The sequence below is a fragment of the Phaseolus vulgaris genome, chromosome 5 (assembly GCF_000499845.2).
Source record: "Phaseolus vulgaris cultivar G19833 chromosome 5, P. vulgaris v2.0, whole genome shotgun sequence".
In the NCBI taxonomy this organism is placed as follows: domain Eukaryota; kingdom Viridiplantae; phylum Streptophyta; class Magnoliopsida; order Fabales; family Fabaceae; genus Phaseolus; species Phaseolus vulgaris.
In genome coordinates, this window is record NC_023755.2 from 37,324,002 (window position 1) to 37,344,232 (window position 20,231).

Consider the following 20,231-nt stretch of genomic DNA (forward strand, 5'->3'; position numbering starts at 1 on the left):
CTTCTTGTATAAAGTTTCTAATTCCCAATCTTTCTTAATATCATTTTTTCGTGGTAGAAATAAAAGTATAAAAATAAATTGGAGATTGAAAAGCTCATAAAAGAGGTCAAGTTAAACAAAATAAATTATCACCTCTCAATTGAATTATGAAAAAAAGGTATATTTATTGAATAAAAAGTGTAATTATTTAACACTGCTTCGTAAGTTTTTCTTAATTTAGAAAGTGATCAATGAAAAATTTGTAATTTCACTGTTAAAATCACTCTAACATAATATTAAAAGTATTCAAATATAATAAAGTATTTGTGGACGGGTTTTCCAAATTCACATCTAAATAAGAACAAATAAATAAGTATACTTCTCTGTAGGTTAAAGTTATGCAGAAATGATACGATAATTTTTTTTATAAAGTAGTTTATTAAATTAATTTCAGCTTATGAAAATACTAATTTCCATTTTTTCTTATTTTTATTCCTATAAATACCTATAATGAAATTTGTCTAAACAAATATAATAAAAAAAATATATCGTTAAGTCTTTTAATAGAAATCAGTTACTTTTAGTTAGTCTATTTAGTCTCTTAAGTTAAATGTATAGGTATGAACAGACATATTTTTAAAAATAATAATATTAGAATATATCGACAAGTAATGATTATGTGAAAAAATCACGTACATATATTCTTCTCTCACTTCTATAAATTTTCATATTTTCAGAAACACCCTTTAATCCAGAAGTCTTTTTTCAAATTCATAATTAGTTTCTGGATTACATAATTTAAAAGTTTTTTTTCATATGCATGATTAGTTTTCGGATTATATAATTCGAAAGTTTTTTTTAACTTGTAGATTACATAATTTGGAAGTCTTTTTTCAAATGCGTGTCCAGATTACATAATCTGAAAGTTACTTTATGGAGGTGACAGAAAAATGATAAAAAGATATTTTCATATTGAGTGACAGAAAAACTTATGAAAGTGCAGGAAGAAAGAGTGTGACACTATTAATGGGTTGTCTAGGCCTTCATCCCACTACAACCCACTTGAATTAAAAGGAATTTTCTTCTTTGTAGCTCATATTTACCTCCTAGCCCCCTTTCTTAAGAAAATGTCACTTTTACTCCTCTTGTTTCTTCAATCTCCATCTTTGTCCTTGGTGTTCAACCTCCATATTGTTATCTATATTCTTTAAACCATTAATAAAACTAAATTATTTTATTTCCTTAATAGATTTATGACTCAATATTCATACTATAGTCAAATTTCACTACCTAACTAATCACCTCCCACAATATTATACAATATGTTTCACAATCATTTTCCAAACATAGGTACATTCATCAACTACTAATAACTATACAGTTATTTTCCAAATAATTTATCATACACTAAATGAGTATCAGTATTTCCAATGAAATATTAAAAAAAAAATCACCTCCAAACACATTGTTATAATTATCACATTCCAAGACAATACTTAAATTTAAAGTTTATTAAATACTTATTTACTCGTTTTCAACACAGTATAACATCATAATTCCTCTTATTTAATTAATTGATCACAATGTCATTTAACTTTAACTTCTGATATTATCACATTTAAGGTCAAAAAATTAAAGCTATCACAAGTTATTGTGTAAAACATAAATTAGAATTTAAAATAAAGTTAACATTCCTTACTTTAAGTTAACATTCCTTACTTTTAAGTTTTTTCTTTATAAGAAACTAACATCATAGGAACTTTTAGATCACTTCAAAAAGTTAAACATAGTCATCAACACCCAAAATATAGTTAGAGACTCTTATTTCTCTGTAAGTCTAAACCCTAATATTACATGTATCTGAAATAAAGAATAAAGAATGAGGGAAAATGAAAATAAAAATAAAGGGAGGATAACTTACGTAAAACAAAATCATAAGATTAACTTTCTACAAAATTCTTAAACAATATTATAGGTGAGAATTCTTATAGAAAAAAGAAGAATATATATTGTGATTACAGGGAAATCAAGAAAAGTTGATGGAAAAGAAGGAAATAATATATAATATGCTCTCATAAATTCATAGAGAGTTGATCAAAAAGGAAGAAAGGAGTTTAAATCAAAATAAGTGGAACAAAATACAACTAACAATATTAACAAATAAAAATATAAAAGAGCGAGAAAACTTAATGTGCATGACTCCAAAGGTTAAAACAAGAGACGTGTCTTCGATGTCAAAATTGAAGTTGCACAAGACACATTATTGAAACAAACTTGAAAAATCTCTTTATACATGAAAGTGATAGACGAAAATGAAACATGAAAATTAAATACAAATAAAAGTAAAATAAAGAAAAAGATTGTATGAATAAAAATATATAAAAAAAAAGGTTCACCGTCATTATTGAACTTTAACCCACATTGAATAATTCATAATTGCGAGAATTATGCAGTCAATGTCCAAATACTCCTCAAATGATAAAATTTGGTTCAATGAATCCAATTGGAGTTAACACTAGTTAGTTGCCAAATTGGAATTCTTTTTTACTAGCTTGGGGTTACTTAATTACTAGCTACCCAATTTCGTCAAGACAAAGGTGTTCTCTGTCTCCCAATATTAACAATGCCTTGCAGATTCAGCAATTCATCATACTACTTATTTTAAATTTTAAATACTGATTATTAGATATTTTTTCATTAATATTCTTTTAAGAGAAATTGATTTTCGTCTAGTAAAAAAACTATTTGAAATAAAGAATTGTTTTTTTTATAACAAACAAATTTGTTTCAGTATAAACTAAAATATTAAAATTTTTATATTAACTCGTTAATAATGTAAATGTTATAATATTATAATATAATATAAGTTTTTTTTTATTTATTATGTAAGAAACAACAATTACTCATTCTAGTTTACTATAAGTAATAGTAAGTAAGGTTGGACAAAAATCAATTTTCTATGTGAAAAATATATTTAATTTTTTAAAATATTTATATTGATCTACTTAAACAACTTTTAATAGAGAGTCTTCACTTGGTACATTAAGGAATAGTTTTCTAATAAAATCTTTTGTGTACAAAGGATACGAGTTTCCTATTTTCTTCTTCCACCATTTTAATGTCTTGTGGACCAAATCTCTGAATAGGTAAACCCTTTGTTTCAAAATATAAACAAATAAGGAATAAGGACAAAGAAAAGGGAGAAAAGTTATATCGTTTCAAAAAGTCATTGGTTGGCATATACCTTTTCTGAAAGATTAAACATGGGTTGGCATAACTAGTAACCCTTTATATTCTCTGAAGTGTTTTATTGTTAGTTCTACAGTATCTATATTAATGTAACATATATAAAAAAAATTATTTTGAATGAGTTAAAATTGAAAAACAAAAAATTGTGTAAAATAGGATTGAAAGTGAAAGTTATTTTATTTTATATGTGAGATTTGATGTAGAAATTTGTGAAAGAATATTCTCTTTGTTGCCTTAAAATAAGGAACTAAGAGAAAAGTGGGAGAGTCATATAAAACTGCATATTAATATTAATTTAAAAAGTTAAAAAATAATTTTATTTTTTAAATAATTCATACGAAATGACAAAATACAATACAAATGAGATATATTAAATAAAAATAAAATTGAAAAAAATTAGTGTACACCAAAAACAGGAAATCACTTAATATTGATAAAATTATGAAAAATTTAAAACTTACTATGTATGCGGTGTGTTGGTCCACGATAAAGTTTGAAAGCATCTTATTCACAAATGGTTGAAAATTAAAGTTAAATAATTTGTTAGTAGTTGAAAACAATATTAAATTACATTATTAAAACTAGCGGAACACAGGCACTGACATGTTTGTGTATCCGCATTTTTTATTTCTATTTCTTTAGTATTTTTTTATTTTTCAAAAATAATTTCTCTTAATAACATTAAAATGAGAAGTTAAAGAGTATACAGTTAAAAGTAGTGTGTATTCGCATTTTTTATTTCTCTTTCTTTAGTATTTTTTTATTCTTCAAAAACAATGTCTCTTAATAACATTAAAATGAGAAGTTAAAGAGTATAGAGACTCGTTTAAATTGTTCCCATCTTTCGCACTCAAATCTAATGTTCCTTCGTGTTAGAACCTTACGATTGGGGGAGTGAGCGCGACAATCCTTCTCTGATTCCTCTATTTTGCTATGAATATTAACTCTATACAATTAACAAATAAAAAACAAACAAAATATTAGTATAACATGTAAAACATAGATTTAAGAACACGATGACATACCTTCCCTACATAATGCTCTCTCTACATAATGCTCTCTGGTGAGAGAACCTATTTTGAAGGTGGTCTCTAAAATCATAACTTTATGAAAAGTTAAGATGATTTCAAAAATCAAAAACCTAAAAGAAGAAAATATAGAGGAAGAGCAAAGATAAAGAAATGATGATGACAAAAAACTTAAAAATCAAATTGGAAGTAACTTTTCCGTAAAATATGAGGAAATGAGAATATAGTTTAGTTAATGCTCTGTATGATTTCATTTAAATCCATAAAATTGTTACCAAAAAGGGTCTTATGATGACTTTCATCATGTACCTCTGTCTTCTCTTGTTGAGTCCTTCTTATCCCTCTAGTCACATGTTTCAATCACAATTTCAGAAGACAAATTAGTGTTTTACAAATTGAAATGCATATAAAGAGAATTACTTATTGTTGTGATGAAGTGCACAACTTTTGAGTCTTTTCGTTCCCTCTAGTCACAAACTTCAATTACAATTTCATGAAACAAATGTCAAATTAGGGTTTCAGATAGATTAATCAAAGAAATGAAAGTATGATTTTACATGAAAGTGAAAAGAGGAAAGAGAAAAAAAAGTGAGAAGTATGGTAAAAAAAAAGAATGTGTTATGTGTAGTGGAGAGAGAAAGTGGGAAGTAGGATAGTGGGTTATGTGTAGTGGAGAATCATAAAATCTGTTTCTTAAATCAATTTTAAAATTCTAAAATTTTAATAAAAAAAGAATATCAGTTTAAATCAGAGAAGTAACGTATCAAATCTCCACTCTCCTGCTAAAGTGGTCCACAAAATATTACAAATATCTTTAATTTTTTTATTTAATAGAGAAGAAGATCTTTAAAACAGAAAAGTAACTAATCAATCTCTCCACTCTCTCCATCTGCATTTAAATAATAACAAATAAAATAAATTTTAAAATTAAAAAATTAAAAAATTATTTTATTAATTTTTAAAATTATAAAATGTCCAAATAACCAAAATAAATTAATACAATAAATTATTAAGTAAAGATAAAATGAAAAAAAAATTAAGAGCAGTAAGAGGAGAATAAGAAATGACACAATGACCATAATATAATAATAAAATTAAATATTTAAATATTAATATAAGGATAAAATAGAAAAAAAAAATAAGAACAGTTAAGAGGAGAATCCCTTTATATATAGGTATAGATTAATGTATTTTTTTAAATTATTTATTGAGGTAACTAGAAGAAATGATCGAAAATGTATATTCATATAAATTTAATTTTATGTTGGCGGTGAAAATATATTTGTGGGGATGCACAGCCAAAAAGATGGTGATAAAAAAAAGGGATGATGATGCGTTAAAATAAAACAAATAAGAAAATATTTATTTAACATAAAATAAAATAAATTGTAGACTTAACAAATATTCCATAAGCAAGCACATTATCACCGAGTAAAAAAAAAATTTAATGTAGGTTATTTAACAAATATTAATATAACTTTAGGAATTGATTTAATTAATGAAGATTTTTTAAATTTTTTTAAAGTTACAAAGGTAATTCGAAAACCTAGTAAAATAATAGAGAGTTTTTTAATTTTTATTAAATTTTAAAAGTTTATTTTAAAACTTTAGCCAAATAATATATGTTTTTTTAACTTTCGTTTAATTCTAAAGGTTTATTCTAAAATTTAGCAAACTAACAAATTTTTTTTTTACCTTCTTTAAATTCTAAAGGTTTATTCTAAAATCTTAACAAAATAATAGAGGTTTTTTTAACTTTGAGTAACCTTCTCGCAATATGTTCTTGCAATCTTTAGCCAAGAATACACATAGCTTTAAAGCCCACATCTGATAGAAAAAACAATATTGGGGGAAGAAGAATATAATATCTTATTTAGTGTTTATTCTCCTTAGATATAATAAACATTAATGTGGCTGAATTGTGATTCCGTGTTAGGACTGTCTTCGGCGGCCATTGAACCTGTGTCAGAGAGCAATGTGTTTACGATGAAAGAGAGAAGTTAGGAGAATTGTTAAAGATGGTGGAAAATAGGGTTGAAGGTTATTCAAAACGGCAAGTCATTTTATGGAATTTTGAAACTCATGGTAATTTACAGAGGTTTTGAAGCCTATAATATTTTACGAACGTTCTTAAACTCATTATATTTAACAGCGGTCCTGAAAGACTTTTCCTGATGTTTAAAAAAACTTCGAAAAATAAGTTCACCAGGTATAGTTTAGTGGGGGAAATTGCTTTCATGTATAAATGACTTAATAGAGGTTTTAACCCAAGATAATGTAAAAATAAATATTCATTAAAACTATTTTTTCTTATAGTTACTATGGACTAAACTCTCTTAAGAAAAAAAGAGTATATTTTTCTAAGGATTACAAAATAATTATATTTTTGAAAGGATTCATATCTATGTTTTTTTCAATATTAAAAATAATATATTTTTTAAGAACTAGTTTTTGCCGATTCTTTTTTTTAAAATATAAAAAATAATTATATAAATTTGAGAAATTAAAAACATATTTAAACATTTAACAGTTTTCTGCATTGTCTATAATATTTGGATTTTCATTGTTGTATTATTTAGAATCATATCAATAGATGTCACTCGTATACTGTAATTTTAAGTAGAATTAAAAGAAACACTCTATTAAAAAAAATTAGAACAAAAAGTGTTCAGAAATGTCTATTTATTTAGCTATTTACTTTACAAAACAACTATTAAAGAGTATTTTCTCAGCAATTTCCTGGTAAATTTGCCAAAACAAATAGTCTTCCGTAACTTATTTAATTATGCAATGCTGGGTGTTTTTGTTTTAACCATCAACATATATTCACTTGTTTTAAGGCTTTGATTGCATAAGTAAAATTGAAAAAGTATTTGAAACATTAAAATTTAACTATGAAGTTTATTAATAGTTAAAAAATGGTTAAATTAGTTTATATTTTGGTAAAATTATTTATTGAAATATTTAATAAATATAAAATAATATATATATATATATATGTGTGATCTTTTTTTTTTTTTAAATAACTGTAAGCTATTATGTCTTTTATTTACAGGTTATTGTATAGACCTAGACACTACCTTCTATTTGGCTTACTAAATAATTTGTTTTATCATGTTTTTCTTTTTTTCTTGTGTTTGGGTTTTAGCTCTTAGTCGGAAGTGTGCACCTGTAAAAGGTTATTCGATCAATTGAGTATTTGGTATTCAAATGTGGCTAATTTAGTAATAAAAATGTATCTTACTCTAATATAACATACTTATTTGTAGGGTTTGTAATGGCTTTTATTGATGGTCGTATTTAATGTGTATCATAACTTAAATGGAATTATCTTATTTGTCGTGTATTTTCTTATTTTATCTTGGTGTATTTACTCTGTCAAGTCGAGCGGGAGCTGATACCGGGTGTTATCGGTTAGTCCAGCCTCGACCGATACACTAACCCTCCATGCTCGAGGGAAATTCTTTCAGAATAGTCTAGATGTGACCATTTAGTGTTTTGAGGTTAGAAGGGACAATACTGAGCATTCATTACTCCAAATTCGGCATTGTTGGGACGTGTTTCGTAATGTTTATCTAAAGTTTAACCTAAATGCCCAATCTAAATAGATATAACGATTCTACTGGTCGTGTTGTTTCGAGTGTAAATTGTTAGACCCGTTAAATTTGAATAGATCTAATGGTTCAAAGGGACATGATGTTTCACGTTCTCGTGGTTGAACCTCTATAAATAGTGGTTCATTTCAAAATGTTATCCTTTGCTTATTCTCTCCAATTTCGAATACTAAGTGATATTTTGAGTGTCGAACTATGACAAGGTGTTTTCCACTATGTTCAAAAGGTTAGTGATGTCTTCTTCAGTGTCTTTGTCCTCTTCACCTTCTTTTAAATCTTCTGGGAGAGTCTTGGTCATACCGAGTAATGTCCCAGAAAGGTTGGTTGGTCCAAGTGGGACGACTGACCTTGCTAGTTGACCGCCTCATCATGCTAATTATGATTAGGTAGATCATCGTGTCATTGATCATATCACTCAATATCAGGTTCGTCCTCGATTGATGAGTTTGTGTCAAGAGTAACCATTTTAAATCCTAACTCACCGTTGGATGTGGTTTCAGCCGATAGTTGTAGTCCTTTTGAAAGTGTTTGTCACGACCGGGAGAGGTTAGATCAAGATTTTATTTATGTTTATACTTGTCTTTTTATCGACCTTCATATTACTTTTCCTTTTAATGAGTTCATAATGAGAGTCTTTAGGACTCTCAACGTAGCTCCAACCTAGCTCCACCCTAATTCTTCTCAACATTTATAACTGACGTAAATTATACGTTTAAAACCGCCACTTTATACAATGCAATATATGGCGTATGCTACAACAGTTCTCAATTAACCGCCACATTAAACTTTGTGGCGGCAAGAATTTTGGCGGTACGCGGTACCGCTACAGACGTATATTGTGACAGTTATAAACACCATATTTTATGAAAATAACCGCCACCACATATATTTTTTTTTAGTGATCTCTTAATATTTTGAGATTACAAAATATATTAGTATATTTAAATATATAAATATTCCTGTCTCCAATCTATAATTTTTAATTTAATTGTATCTGGTGTGAATGTCTGCATGTTGTACTCATGTCTATGCTTCATAGATAATAGTATATTTCACATCTTTAAATTAATATTTAATTGAAATAAATACTATAGTTAAAACTCATTAATTGTAGAAGGCTGCTTCCAAGTTTTAGAAGTCAACTAAATAAAATAAAGAACATGATCATATCCAATGTTTTCATTTAATTAGATTTTCCCAGAATTTACCTATAAAAGGAACACGATCCAGTATTCCTCACACCTCACACTCCATACAATACAGTTAGTTACGGAAAAATGGCTATCCAAAGTTTATTCATTCTCATTGTTTTACTCTTCCGCCCAGCAACGTCTGGTGAGAAATATGTTAAATATGAGCTTTATTTCGCAAGCATAACCTATTATTTTGAAAATATTTTAGTGAAAAAAATTGAAAGTTTGACTGATTTTTATTTGAATAATAATATTTTAAACTTTTGATTAATTATTAATTCAGTTGTGTAGAAAATAGAGTTGAAATATTTTATTTTCACAAATGCAGAGGAGTTTAACTATGATCCTTCAAGCCCAAATGGACCCCCAAACTGGGGAAATACATGGCCATTGTGTAGAGATGGAAGCACACAATCTCCTATTGACCTCAGAATTTCCAGGGCGAATGTGACCTACACTTCTGGGATTCAAAGGAACTATCAACCTGCAAACGCCACTCTTCTCACTTCAGGGCATGACGTTATGGTAGTTAAATATTATGATATTTTATATTATATAAATGAATATAAATTTTATAAATATATTTTATAAAATTAAATTAAATTTAAAGTTATTTTTAAAACAAAAACTTAAGAGTATACTTGCCATAATCCATAACCATTATTTATTTGATTAATTAGCAAGTCTTTCATTTTGTTTATTTGTAAAATAGGTGAACTGGACTGAGAATGCAGGGCATATTATAATTAACGGAACTCAATACCATCTACTGCAAGGTCATTGGCACTCTCCCTCTGAACACACAATCAGTGGCATAAGGTGCTTTCTTTTTTTCATTTATTACATTAATCACATCACATCTAAAAATAAAAATATTATAATATATAAATAAATATAAACTTTAATAACTTTATTCTATAAAATTGAGTTAGTTTATTAAAGTTTACTTTTTAATAATATTTTTAAATTAAAATTTTCATATATTTTTCAAATTGCAGGTATGATCTAGAGTTACACTTGGTGCATAGAAGTTCAGATGCAAGACTTGCAGTGACTGGGATTTTATATAAGTTTGGGATTCGAGGGGATGAGTTCATATCAACGGTAAACACAGGAGATTTTTGTTCTTCTGGTCTCTGTTTATGATAATATATATGATTCACAGATGTTACTCTGTCAGCATGCATGTGTTTGGGAAAAATATTATCGTATCATACACAATGGTTATTAAAAAATCATTATAATAATAAAAATAGTAAAAGCTTAATCAGGTGAAACATTATGAAAGTGTTATAGTAGGACTTGACAAATTCTATAATAAATTTATTGCTGTGAAGATAAAGTGTTCACTCTTTTGTTTGATTTACAGATAGAATATGATTTAAAGTTGATGGCTGAAAATCAGACGAGAGTAACACAACTAGGTATTGTTGATCCAGAGGATGTAGCAGGGATCACAGGAAACAAGTATTTTAGATATAATGGTTCTCTTACAGTTCCTCCTTGCAGTGAAAATGTTCTTTGGACTGTTTTCATTAAAGAGGTGAGTTCTTTTATTATCCATTAATTTTACTGGGACAACCATTAGAAATATGAAGTTTTAATTTCACACAATACCATATTAAAAATTTAATAGTAGTTTACTTATAATTCAGTAAAATTTACTTTCATAACTTAAATTAGAGATCACAAATGACAAAGTGGGGTGAACCGATTCATGATCTATTGAGAAAAATGTGAGACATATTGTCTTTTAAATCTGTTGGTCTACTTACGTCCGTCTTGCGCAATCTACAATCCGTGCGGATCTAGTGCGAGGCGAGACGAACTGACTCACATGATCTGTATAACTTAAAAATTAGAATTTTTTTTCTACACTTCTATATTTTCTTCATGCAGTCTCATATTTCACATTTCAAAATTTATACTCACATCTTATTATGCATATATTGTGATAATAATATTGTCAGATCATTTACCTAATGCATCTAAATAAAAATAATAATTAAATTTATTCTAAAATTATATTTAAAAACTTATTTTTTATTAATTTTTAAAAAAATCTTATACGGACTGATCACATGTCCGCGAACCAATTTTTATGCGAGGTAGACTAGTAAAATCATCCAAATACTTTATGCAAAAGAAATCAACCCTATCTGCTTTTTACAAATTAAATATAAGATAATCCTGCATTTTCATCCCTAACTTAAACCTTAAACCGATAATATATTATGAAATTGCAGAATTAAAAACTTGAGAATGTATGTGTTTTTATCACAATAGACCTTGAACATACATTATTTCCAAATAATTTAGAGTATTTATTCCCAAAATAATTTTTTATTTTCATATTTTACCTATGAAGAAAACTATGAAAAAAGAAAATGTTGAACGTACATTTTTTTAAGTGCATGAGTGGAAAAGGAAAATAAATAAACGTAAAAAAATATATATACAAGAAAAATATTAAAAAAATAACAATAACTCTTCAAATATTGGATTCAGGATAAAAGAGTCTCAAGGACGCAAAACAGGTTGATTCGAGCAGCAGTTGATGGAGCTGGTGATGTAAGTTATTTATCATGCCTATTAAACATTTCTCCTTCATATCATCACACAAACAATGCATAGATCACATTATTGTAACAATTAAAATTGTAGCTTTTAATATACATTTCTAATTTTTTAAAAGAAAGTGTTTAGAGTCAATTATAAGTTGGAGTGTCACCTCAGTTAAAAAAGTACGATCAAATTAATATATAAAATAAAAAATATTATCATTAATGTTATTTTAAAGTTGAGTTAGAAAATGATATTTTTATTTTTTAGATGAATTTGCTCATAGATCATAAGAGTTAAGTATTTTTAATGTCTTTTCTTACTGAATTTAATGAGTGTATTGAAGTCAATAATTTTTAGGTAAAGAACTGGTATTGAAGTCAATAATTCATTTAGGTAAAAACTATCCATGGAAACAAACTTAAATTCTATGAGTGGACATAGGACCTCTAACCACTGTATTAAATAAATTTAAAAATTATATTAATAATAATATTATTATTATTATAATTATTATTACTAACATTAAGATTATTATTATTATTGATATTATTATTTATTATTATTTATTTATTATTATTTATTTATTATTATTATTATTATTAATCTATAGATAATAATTCTAAATAATGCTAAATGTTCTATAAATTTGTATTTGTGATAATTATATGTATATAATGTTAATTAGAAATTAACTTATGAATCTACATCTGTATATAATAATTTATAAGTAAATTTGAAATTTCTTATAATGATGAGTGTAAACGATGACAAAAGTAAGATTCTTTAATTAAAAAAAAGGTATTTTACATTAAATAAAAAACACAATATGTAAAAAAATAGCAAATCTATTTTGTTAAAGTTCGTATATAATGTTTTAATCTTTCATATGAGTTTAATCATGGTGTATTGATGTAAAATATTCTCTATTTCTCTGTATGAAAAAATCTTTTAACATTTTTTGCCAACATACTTGTTCACTTTATTTAAATTATTGCTTTATCACTTCTTACCTATATCTAGCTAAATGGCTAATTTATGATTAAAGTTTGGATTAAAAAATTTAGAGTAATAACAGCTACAGTATAACACTCACATGGATTCGTTTTTCTTTATTCAAAATTTGAAAAGAAAAATTATACCTAATGGAAAAGATTGAATGAGTTATAATATTAATGCATTTTTCTTATTGATGTTGTAGGAAACATTTATGAGTGCTAGACCAGTGCAGCCAAGAAACGGTCGTCCAGTGCAACTCTACTTACCTAGACATCAACATAGAAATTGAACCACACTTTGTTTAAGGCAGTTGATAAACAACACATTATAGCTTTAAATAAACATTATTAAACAACTGCAACAATGCTAAAAATGTCATGCATGTTCTCAACAACAATGAGTAATAAATAAATACTTATCTCATTCTAACTTTTGTCTAAGCTATAATTTTGTGATATTAGTTTTTTTTTTTTGTGTGTGTGATTCTTATAAAAATAATTTTTACAAGTATTAAGCTAGAGAACTTGCCATTGCAGACTAAATAGTGTGGAGTATATTGTAGATCTAAAATATAACTATAGTATAATTTGTATATTTGAAATATTTATGTATGATAAAATTTATTACAAGCAAAAAATACCGGTTAAAATAAATAATATGGAATATGGAATAACATAGTTCAAATTATACCATAAATTAAAAATTAAAAATTAAAAATACTATTACATTTTTTAAGAACAAATACAGTATAGATAATAAAAACTTGATTTTTTGCATTATAAATAATAAAATTTTCCTAAATATATAAGACGATTTTTTACTAATTTATATTTATTTATAAGGCGGTTAATTTAATTAATTATTAAATTTGTTAGAAATTTATATTGTTTGTACGAAAATACCCTTCAAATAATTGATACTTCTTGTCCCAGTCATTTCACTTAATTGCCTTTCACTCATTAATTAATGTTGGTCATCCTTTCCAATTATTAAGGATATTTTGATGACAAATATAACTAATCAAAGCGATAACTTGGACAACAGTTTTATAAAAAAAAAAAAACATTACGTCTATATATAGGGATAGAAGTAGTATAATATATTACTTTGGAAAATCTCTTAATCTTTATTAGCCTTTCAATTAAATATTATCATTTTTAATGTTTCAATCACATTTTTTTTATCAGGAATGAATTAAGTTAAAACAGAATATTCAAAAGATGTTCTAAATTCATACAGAAAAAAGTCTAAAACCCTTCCAATTTCACCTCAAAAAGACTTACTGCATAAGAGTTAAAAATAGAAAGAAATAAAACTATGGAAGCGTTACAACATAAATTTCCTATTTAACACCATTTATACTTTTATTTTCCTAACTAGTACCCTTTTGTTTTTATTTCCCTATCTAACACTCTTTTGTTTTTATTTCCCTATCTAACACCCTTTTATTTTTTATTTCCCTATCTAGCACCATTTTAAAAATAAATTAAAAAATAATAAATTAATTTTTTTTGATAATTTTAATTTTGAATGCTTTAAAAAAAAATATTTTTAATGTTTAAAATAGTTAGAAATATAATTAATGAATAAAGAAATGTATTTTTACAAAATAAAAATAAAAAAGTAATAAATTTAAAATGTTTAGTTTAAAAATTATTTTTTTAAGAATGAATAAAATAAAAAATTAAACTCTACAACAACATAAAAGTTGAATATATAAACATAAATTAGTATTTATTTTTATTATTATTGATGATGTAATTATGTTAATTTCAAGTAAAAAATACAGGACATGATTATAAAAAAAAACAAAGTTAAATAAGAACTGATATGGACATAGAAGAACAACATGATCGAAAAAAAAATGTTCATATTGTCAAACACCAAGACACACATAAAGAATATGTCCCGACATTACTAGATTGTGCACTTCTCGTCATTAATTATGTTTCATTTCGCACAAACTATTTAATGTACCATTGAAGAAAATATTAAATGAATTATCATTTTTCATTTATTTTCATTTTTATGATCAACATATACTTATTTAGTATCGCCTTATATCTCTTATATTTATCTTATTTGGATTTATTTTTATATTTTTTTATCTTTATCTTAATTTGTTTTGCCTTTATTTTATATTTTTTATGTTTTTAGTTATTATTTTTTTTCTACCATTTTTTTTATTGTTGCTGTTTTTATTTTCTAGACTTTTTTTTTTCATTTTTTGCTTCTCATTTTTAAGCATTAAGTGTAACATTTGCATTAGTTTTTTTTTTAGGATTTTGCATTTAGGATAGACACTTCAATATTACTTGTGTATCCATTATTAATTAATACTAATTGACTTTGGTTTTTTTGTAATTATGTCATGTATTTTTTACTTTAAATTAACATGATTACATCATCAATAATAATAAAAATAAATAGTAATTTATGTTTATAGATTCAACTTTTATGTTGTTGTAGGGTTTAATTTTTTATTTTCTTTATTCTTAAAAAAAATAATTTTAAACTAAACATTTTAATTCTTTTTATATTTTATTTTTATAAAAACTCATTTCTTTATTCATTAATTATATTTCTAACTATTTTAAACATTAAAAATATTTATTTTTTAATGCATTCAAAATTAAAATTATCAAAAAATAAATAAATTATTATTTATTTATTTATTTTTGAAATGGTGCTAGATAGGGAAATAAAAAGTAAAAGGGTGTTAGATAGAGAAATAAAAGCAAAAGGATGCTAGATAGGGAAATAAAAACAAAAGGGTGCTAGTTAGGGAAATAAAAGTCTAAATGGTGCTAGATAGGGAATTTACCCTAAAATGTGCAAACCCCTTCACGGTGCCATTTTCTTTTCTTTATTTCTTTCAACTTCTCTTCTCTTCCTTCTCTCTTAATTTCCTCTCTCAATCTTCATCTATTTTAGAATTTCATCGAATCACATTATAACTGAAAAATTAAAGAACATTTCTACCCAATCAAATTTTCAAATAGAGTAAGTTTATTTTTGCTCTAAAGATTCTTTGTTTTTCCTAATGATTTAGTCATCAATCTTGGTGGGGTCAGTTAAGAAGAGTAATCATCTCAACTTATTCTACTATATACTGAATTTTTGTCATGTTTTAATAACTTGCATTAGGCCATTAAATCTTGAAGCTTATCCAAACTAAGAGGATAAAATTCTAGAGATTGCTTGGAAAATAAGCAATTAAGGTAAGAGAAGTTAAATTTAATTTTTAATAGCACACTAGACTAGAAGTTCTGAATGTGGAGGAGACACGGTTCCAATATTCAATTTATCTTGCAGGGATGTTGTGTGTTTATATATTGTGTTGTTTGTTTATATATTATTTAAACTTGTAGAAATATTATATTTTTATGGTTTAGTATTTAAGTAATTTTTTTTTATGTTAAATAGACTTTTGAATGTTGTTGATCACATTTTGAATGATATTGTATGATGAAAAAATGCTATGGAATTGAATTCATACATTTTGGATAATGTACATGACTTGGGTTGTATTGAAATTACCTTGATCATTTCTCTTGGATTCGCTAACAGTCCAATAACGTCCCAATAACGGGTGACCTAATAAGCCAAACAAATACTCCCTAAGATAAGATCAAAATGACTCTGATACCATATTACAAAATGGACTTTAAGCCTAACTCAACCCCATAAAACCGGTTCATGAGGTTGAGGTTTGCACCCACTTATATACAATAGATTGTTCTCATCTCTAGTCGATGTGAGATCTCCAACAATGTGATTGTTTTATGTTGAGAATTGAAGAATATTGAATAATTGAGAAATTGATAATGTAATTTGGCTTTCACTTTTGGTTTAATTGTGTATATTATAAAAAAAATCACTAGCTTATTCTTGTTTTTCTGTTGTGTTGTGAACTGCGATGACTGTACTATGTAAACAAGCAGATGATCGTACAAGTGTAGGAGGTTCTGAAGGCTTTAGAATGTTTTAAATTTTATATTGTAAGTATTTGTATTTTTATAAGTCATAATCTTGTAATAAGAATATTTTGAAAAACTTCAAATTTATATAAAACCGGTAGAACTTTTATTATTATAGTTAAATATATTTTTTGGAGTGTTATACATCCTAACAAAATTACATATCTTAGAAAACAAGGCAATTTCAAGTAATACCAATCAAAACCAAAACAATGACCTATGTTATGGTCTCTTAATGTCGCCTTCGCTATAATACTTCACCTCAGACACAAAAAAATACTTCAACCACCCATATTATTCCTAATCAAGTTGCACTCCACCACTATGCTTTCCCTGCACCTACCCATGATCTATGCACCCAATTGCTATGTACTGAGTTAAAAACTAGCACATGTGTAGCAAAGCATGTGCCCCAACTCACTTCACTTGGCCATAATTGTAACCAGAAAGAAAATTACACTCAGCACCCACGAAGTTAGCAAAAAGAGCCAAATAAACAACTTAAACGCCTAAAGGGATGCATAGCAGATTCCCAACATCTTTGCCATCATCCACAAACAGAGGAGCTCCACACCATAAAAGCAATCTGCACCAAAGCTTTCTCTCACTTGCCATGTACCTGCAAAAGGAAAGAAACACAACCCTGCAAGTTTTGCAATCAACCCTTCCTTTGCCTTTCACCTTAGCAAGAAGTGTGGCCTAACTTAAACTCTGTTGCGAGGCCCTCCACTCTCTTTCCTTTCACATCTTTACCCATTTTATCTCCAAAAAGTCTCAAATCAACGTATAGTAGTTACAAGGGAGTAGGACCAATTTTACTTGTCTCCCGGTGGATGTTAAATGTTCTCACTGAACTGAGTCAGAATGATTGGAGGTGGTGACCGATCTCTCTGTAACAACAACCTTTGGTGTTTGGAAGTCATCAAGGAATGAGAGGGTTCCACCTGTAGAGAATAATCTGATGCTCAAGTTAGTGAGAACATAAAATATACGAGTGTAATAAGTATTGATAGAATATGAGTGGTAAGGAATACTCGCTCAAGTCAGTCCGAACATAAAATATACTGAGTGTAGTAAGTATTAATAGAATAAGAGTTATCTTACTTTTGTGGGTCATCATCTTTATGTAGAGTTTTTTTGGCTCATCTCCTACTACTTATCTTTTATCATCAAAATAATATTATAACATATTTAAATAACAAGTATATAAAAAGAGTTTTTTTTGGATGATTTCCTCCTACTTATCTTTTATCTTCAGAATAATATTATAATCTATCTAAATAACAAGTATATATTTTTCATGTGTTAGTTATGAATTTATATGCAAAGAATTAAAACTATCATAATAGAATTGAGTAACAAAATATTATCAATTAATATATCTTTAATCTTTTTATGTTAGTTATTTCAATATGATATTATGTTAAAATAATAAAAACTAACATAGTATAATTAAGCAACTAGATTTTATCTACTAATATATCTTTAAATTTTTTATATCCTCTCAAAAATAAAAAACTAATTCCCTGATATATCGGCTAATTTTTATATTTTTAATATATTTTATTTTTATACTTTCACACAAAATTGATTTTTATTTCTAATTTAATACTTTTACACAAAATTAGTTTTGTTTCTAATTTAATTTTTATAAATTTAATATTTGTAATAAGAAAACTATTATAATAAATTATTTTTAATTTGAAAAAAAATATTGATATAAAGAAAAAAAAAGTTTAACTATTTTAATATTAATAATTTTATCTTATCATTATCTAATCTTTCATTTGTCAGACTTATAATAAACTTCTCACATTTAAATATATTTATATCTTTAGATTTTATTTATCGCAGCATGTGTTAATTGTAACACCCCATAATTTACATGTAACTATTACAATAAAAGTTCTACCCGTTTCTATACAAACTTGGAGTTTTTCAAAACATTCCTAATACATGATTAGGATTTATAGAAATAAAAATATTTACAATATAAGTTTCAAAATCAACGCCTTAAAACTCTTCTGATCCTCAAACACTTGTAAGATCATCTGCTCGTGTACGTAGTACAGTCATCGCAGTTCAAACACAACAAGAAAAGCAAGGGTAAGCTAGTGAAAATAGAATTTTATAATATATGCAATTAAATCAAAAGAGAAAACCAAGTTACATAATCAATTTCTCAAATTATACAATCTTCTTCAAATCCCAACATTAAAACAATCACATAGATCTCACATGGATCTACACATCCAAGATATTCAACAAACAACGTCTTTCGGAAGACCCGTATTAAGTAAGTCCTACCAGAGACTAACACCTGATCCAAAGATTACCATCGAATCCAACAGAAAGGATCAGGGTAAGTTCAATACAACCCAAGCCGTGCATCTCATATGTCACGATGTGCATGAACTCCCCCATCAGCTTCTCACCACCTGATATCTTAGTCAATGTGACTTAAATCATCAGTGAAGCTCGGAGATCTCTGTTACCACATAGGCATCAATACTTAATACACATCAAACATCAGTCCATACATTATCCCAAATGTATGAATTCAATTCCACACCATTTCATCATACAATATCATTCAAAAATTGATCCACAATATTCAAAAGTCTATTTGGCATGAAAAAAATAACACTTTAATACTAAATCATCAAAATATAATACTTTTACAAATTTAAATAATATACAAACAAACAACCCAATATATAAACACACAACATTCCTGCAAGAGAAATTGAATATTGGGACCACGTCCCTTCCGCTTTCAGATCTTCTATCTTGGGTGCTATTAAAAATTAAATTTAGTTTCCTTTACCTCAATTGCTTGCTTTCCAAGCAACTTTTAGAATTTTATTTCCCACCGTTTGGATAAGCTTCAAGATTTACGGGCCTAATGCAAATTATCCAAACAAAACAAAATTTCAATATATAATAGAATAAGTTGAGATGAATAAACTTCTCAACTGACCCCAAAAAGATTGATGACTAAATCCTAAGGAAAAACGGAGAACAAAGGATATTTAGAGTAAAAATGAACTTACTCTGTCTGAAAATCTGATCGGATAGAAATGTTCCTTAACTCCTCTGCTACAGCGTGGTGTGATTAGATTCTAAAATAGATGAAGATTAAGAGAGAAATTAAGAGAGAGGGAGAGAAGAGAATTGAAAAGAGAGAGAAATGGAGATAAGGAAGAAAAAGAAGAAGAAATAAACATTGCGTGGGGAGTTCTCTATTTCAGCTTTTTTTTTAAAAGAAAAGGTGCTGTTACATTAATCTATATTGTAGCATTTCTATCTTTTTGAACTAAATTTATCTTATCTTTTTTTCTATATCTTTTTGAACTTAATCTATCTTGCTTTTAATTTACTTATTTTATCTAATTTATCTCTTTTGACCAATATGTTTATTTTATTTAATCAAATATTTTCCAAAAATATATTTATATTTCTAATATTTTTTTTTTACTTTTTTTAGGGATAACAATAAAATAATTAGTATTTTGAGGATAAAGGGATGAAATTAATTATTTTTATGCTTAAATTTATCATATATAACATTTTTTTATTTAATTTTATAGCAGTATTATTTATTTTCAATAAACTCATTTAAAAAGT

At 26.3% G+C, this 20,231-nt stretch overlaps 1 protein-coding gene and 1 long non-coding RNA gene across 2 annotated transcripts; one reads left to right on the forward strand and one right to left on the reverse strand.

The window, feature by feature from the left end:
- The first annotated feature begins 9,102 nt into the window (after positions 1-9,102).
- Positions 9,103-13,053, forward strand: LOC137834531 (alpha carbonic anhydrase 7-like). The gene is made up of 7 exons (XM_068642558.1): positions 9,103-9,205; positions 9,392-9,588; positions 9,776-9,882; positions 10,062-10,167; positions 10,433-10,606; positions 11,572-11,634; positions 12,827-13,053. The coding sequence occupies exons 1-7, from the start codon at positions 9,148-9,150 to the stop codon at positions 12,911-12,913; spliced, it is 792 nt and encodes a 263-aa protein (XP_068498659.1). The 5' UTR covers positions 9,103-9,147; the 3' UTR covers positions 12,914-13,053.
- A 5,260-nt stretch (positions 13,054-18,313) lies between these two features.
- Positions 18,314-19,833, reverse strand: LOC137834532 (uncharacterized). The gene is made up of 3 exons (XR_011084913.1): positions 19,658-19,833; positions 19,432-19,506; positions 18,314-19,092 (listed from the first exon to the last, which is right to left on the reverse strand). It is a non-coding gene; the product is annotated as an uncharacterized lncRNA (long non-coding RNA).
- Between the last annotated feature and the right edge of the window lie 398 nt (positions 19,834-20,231).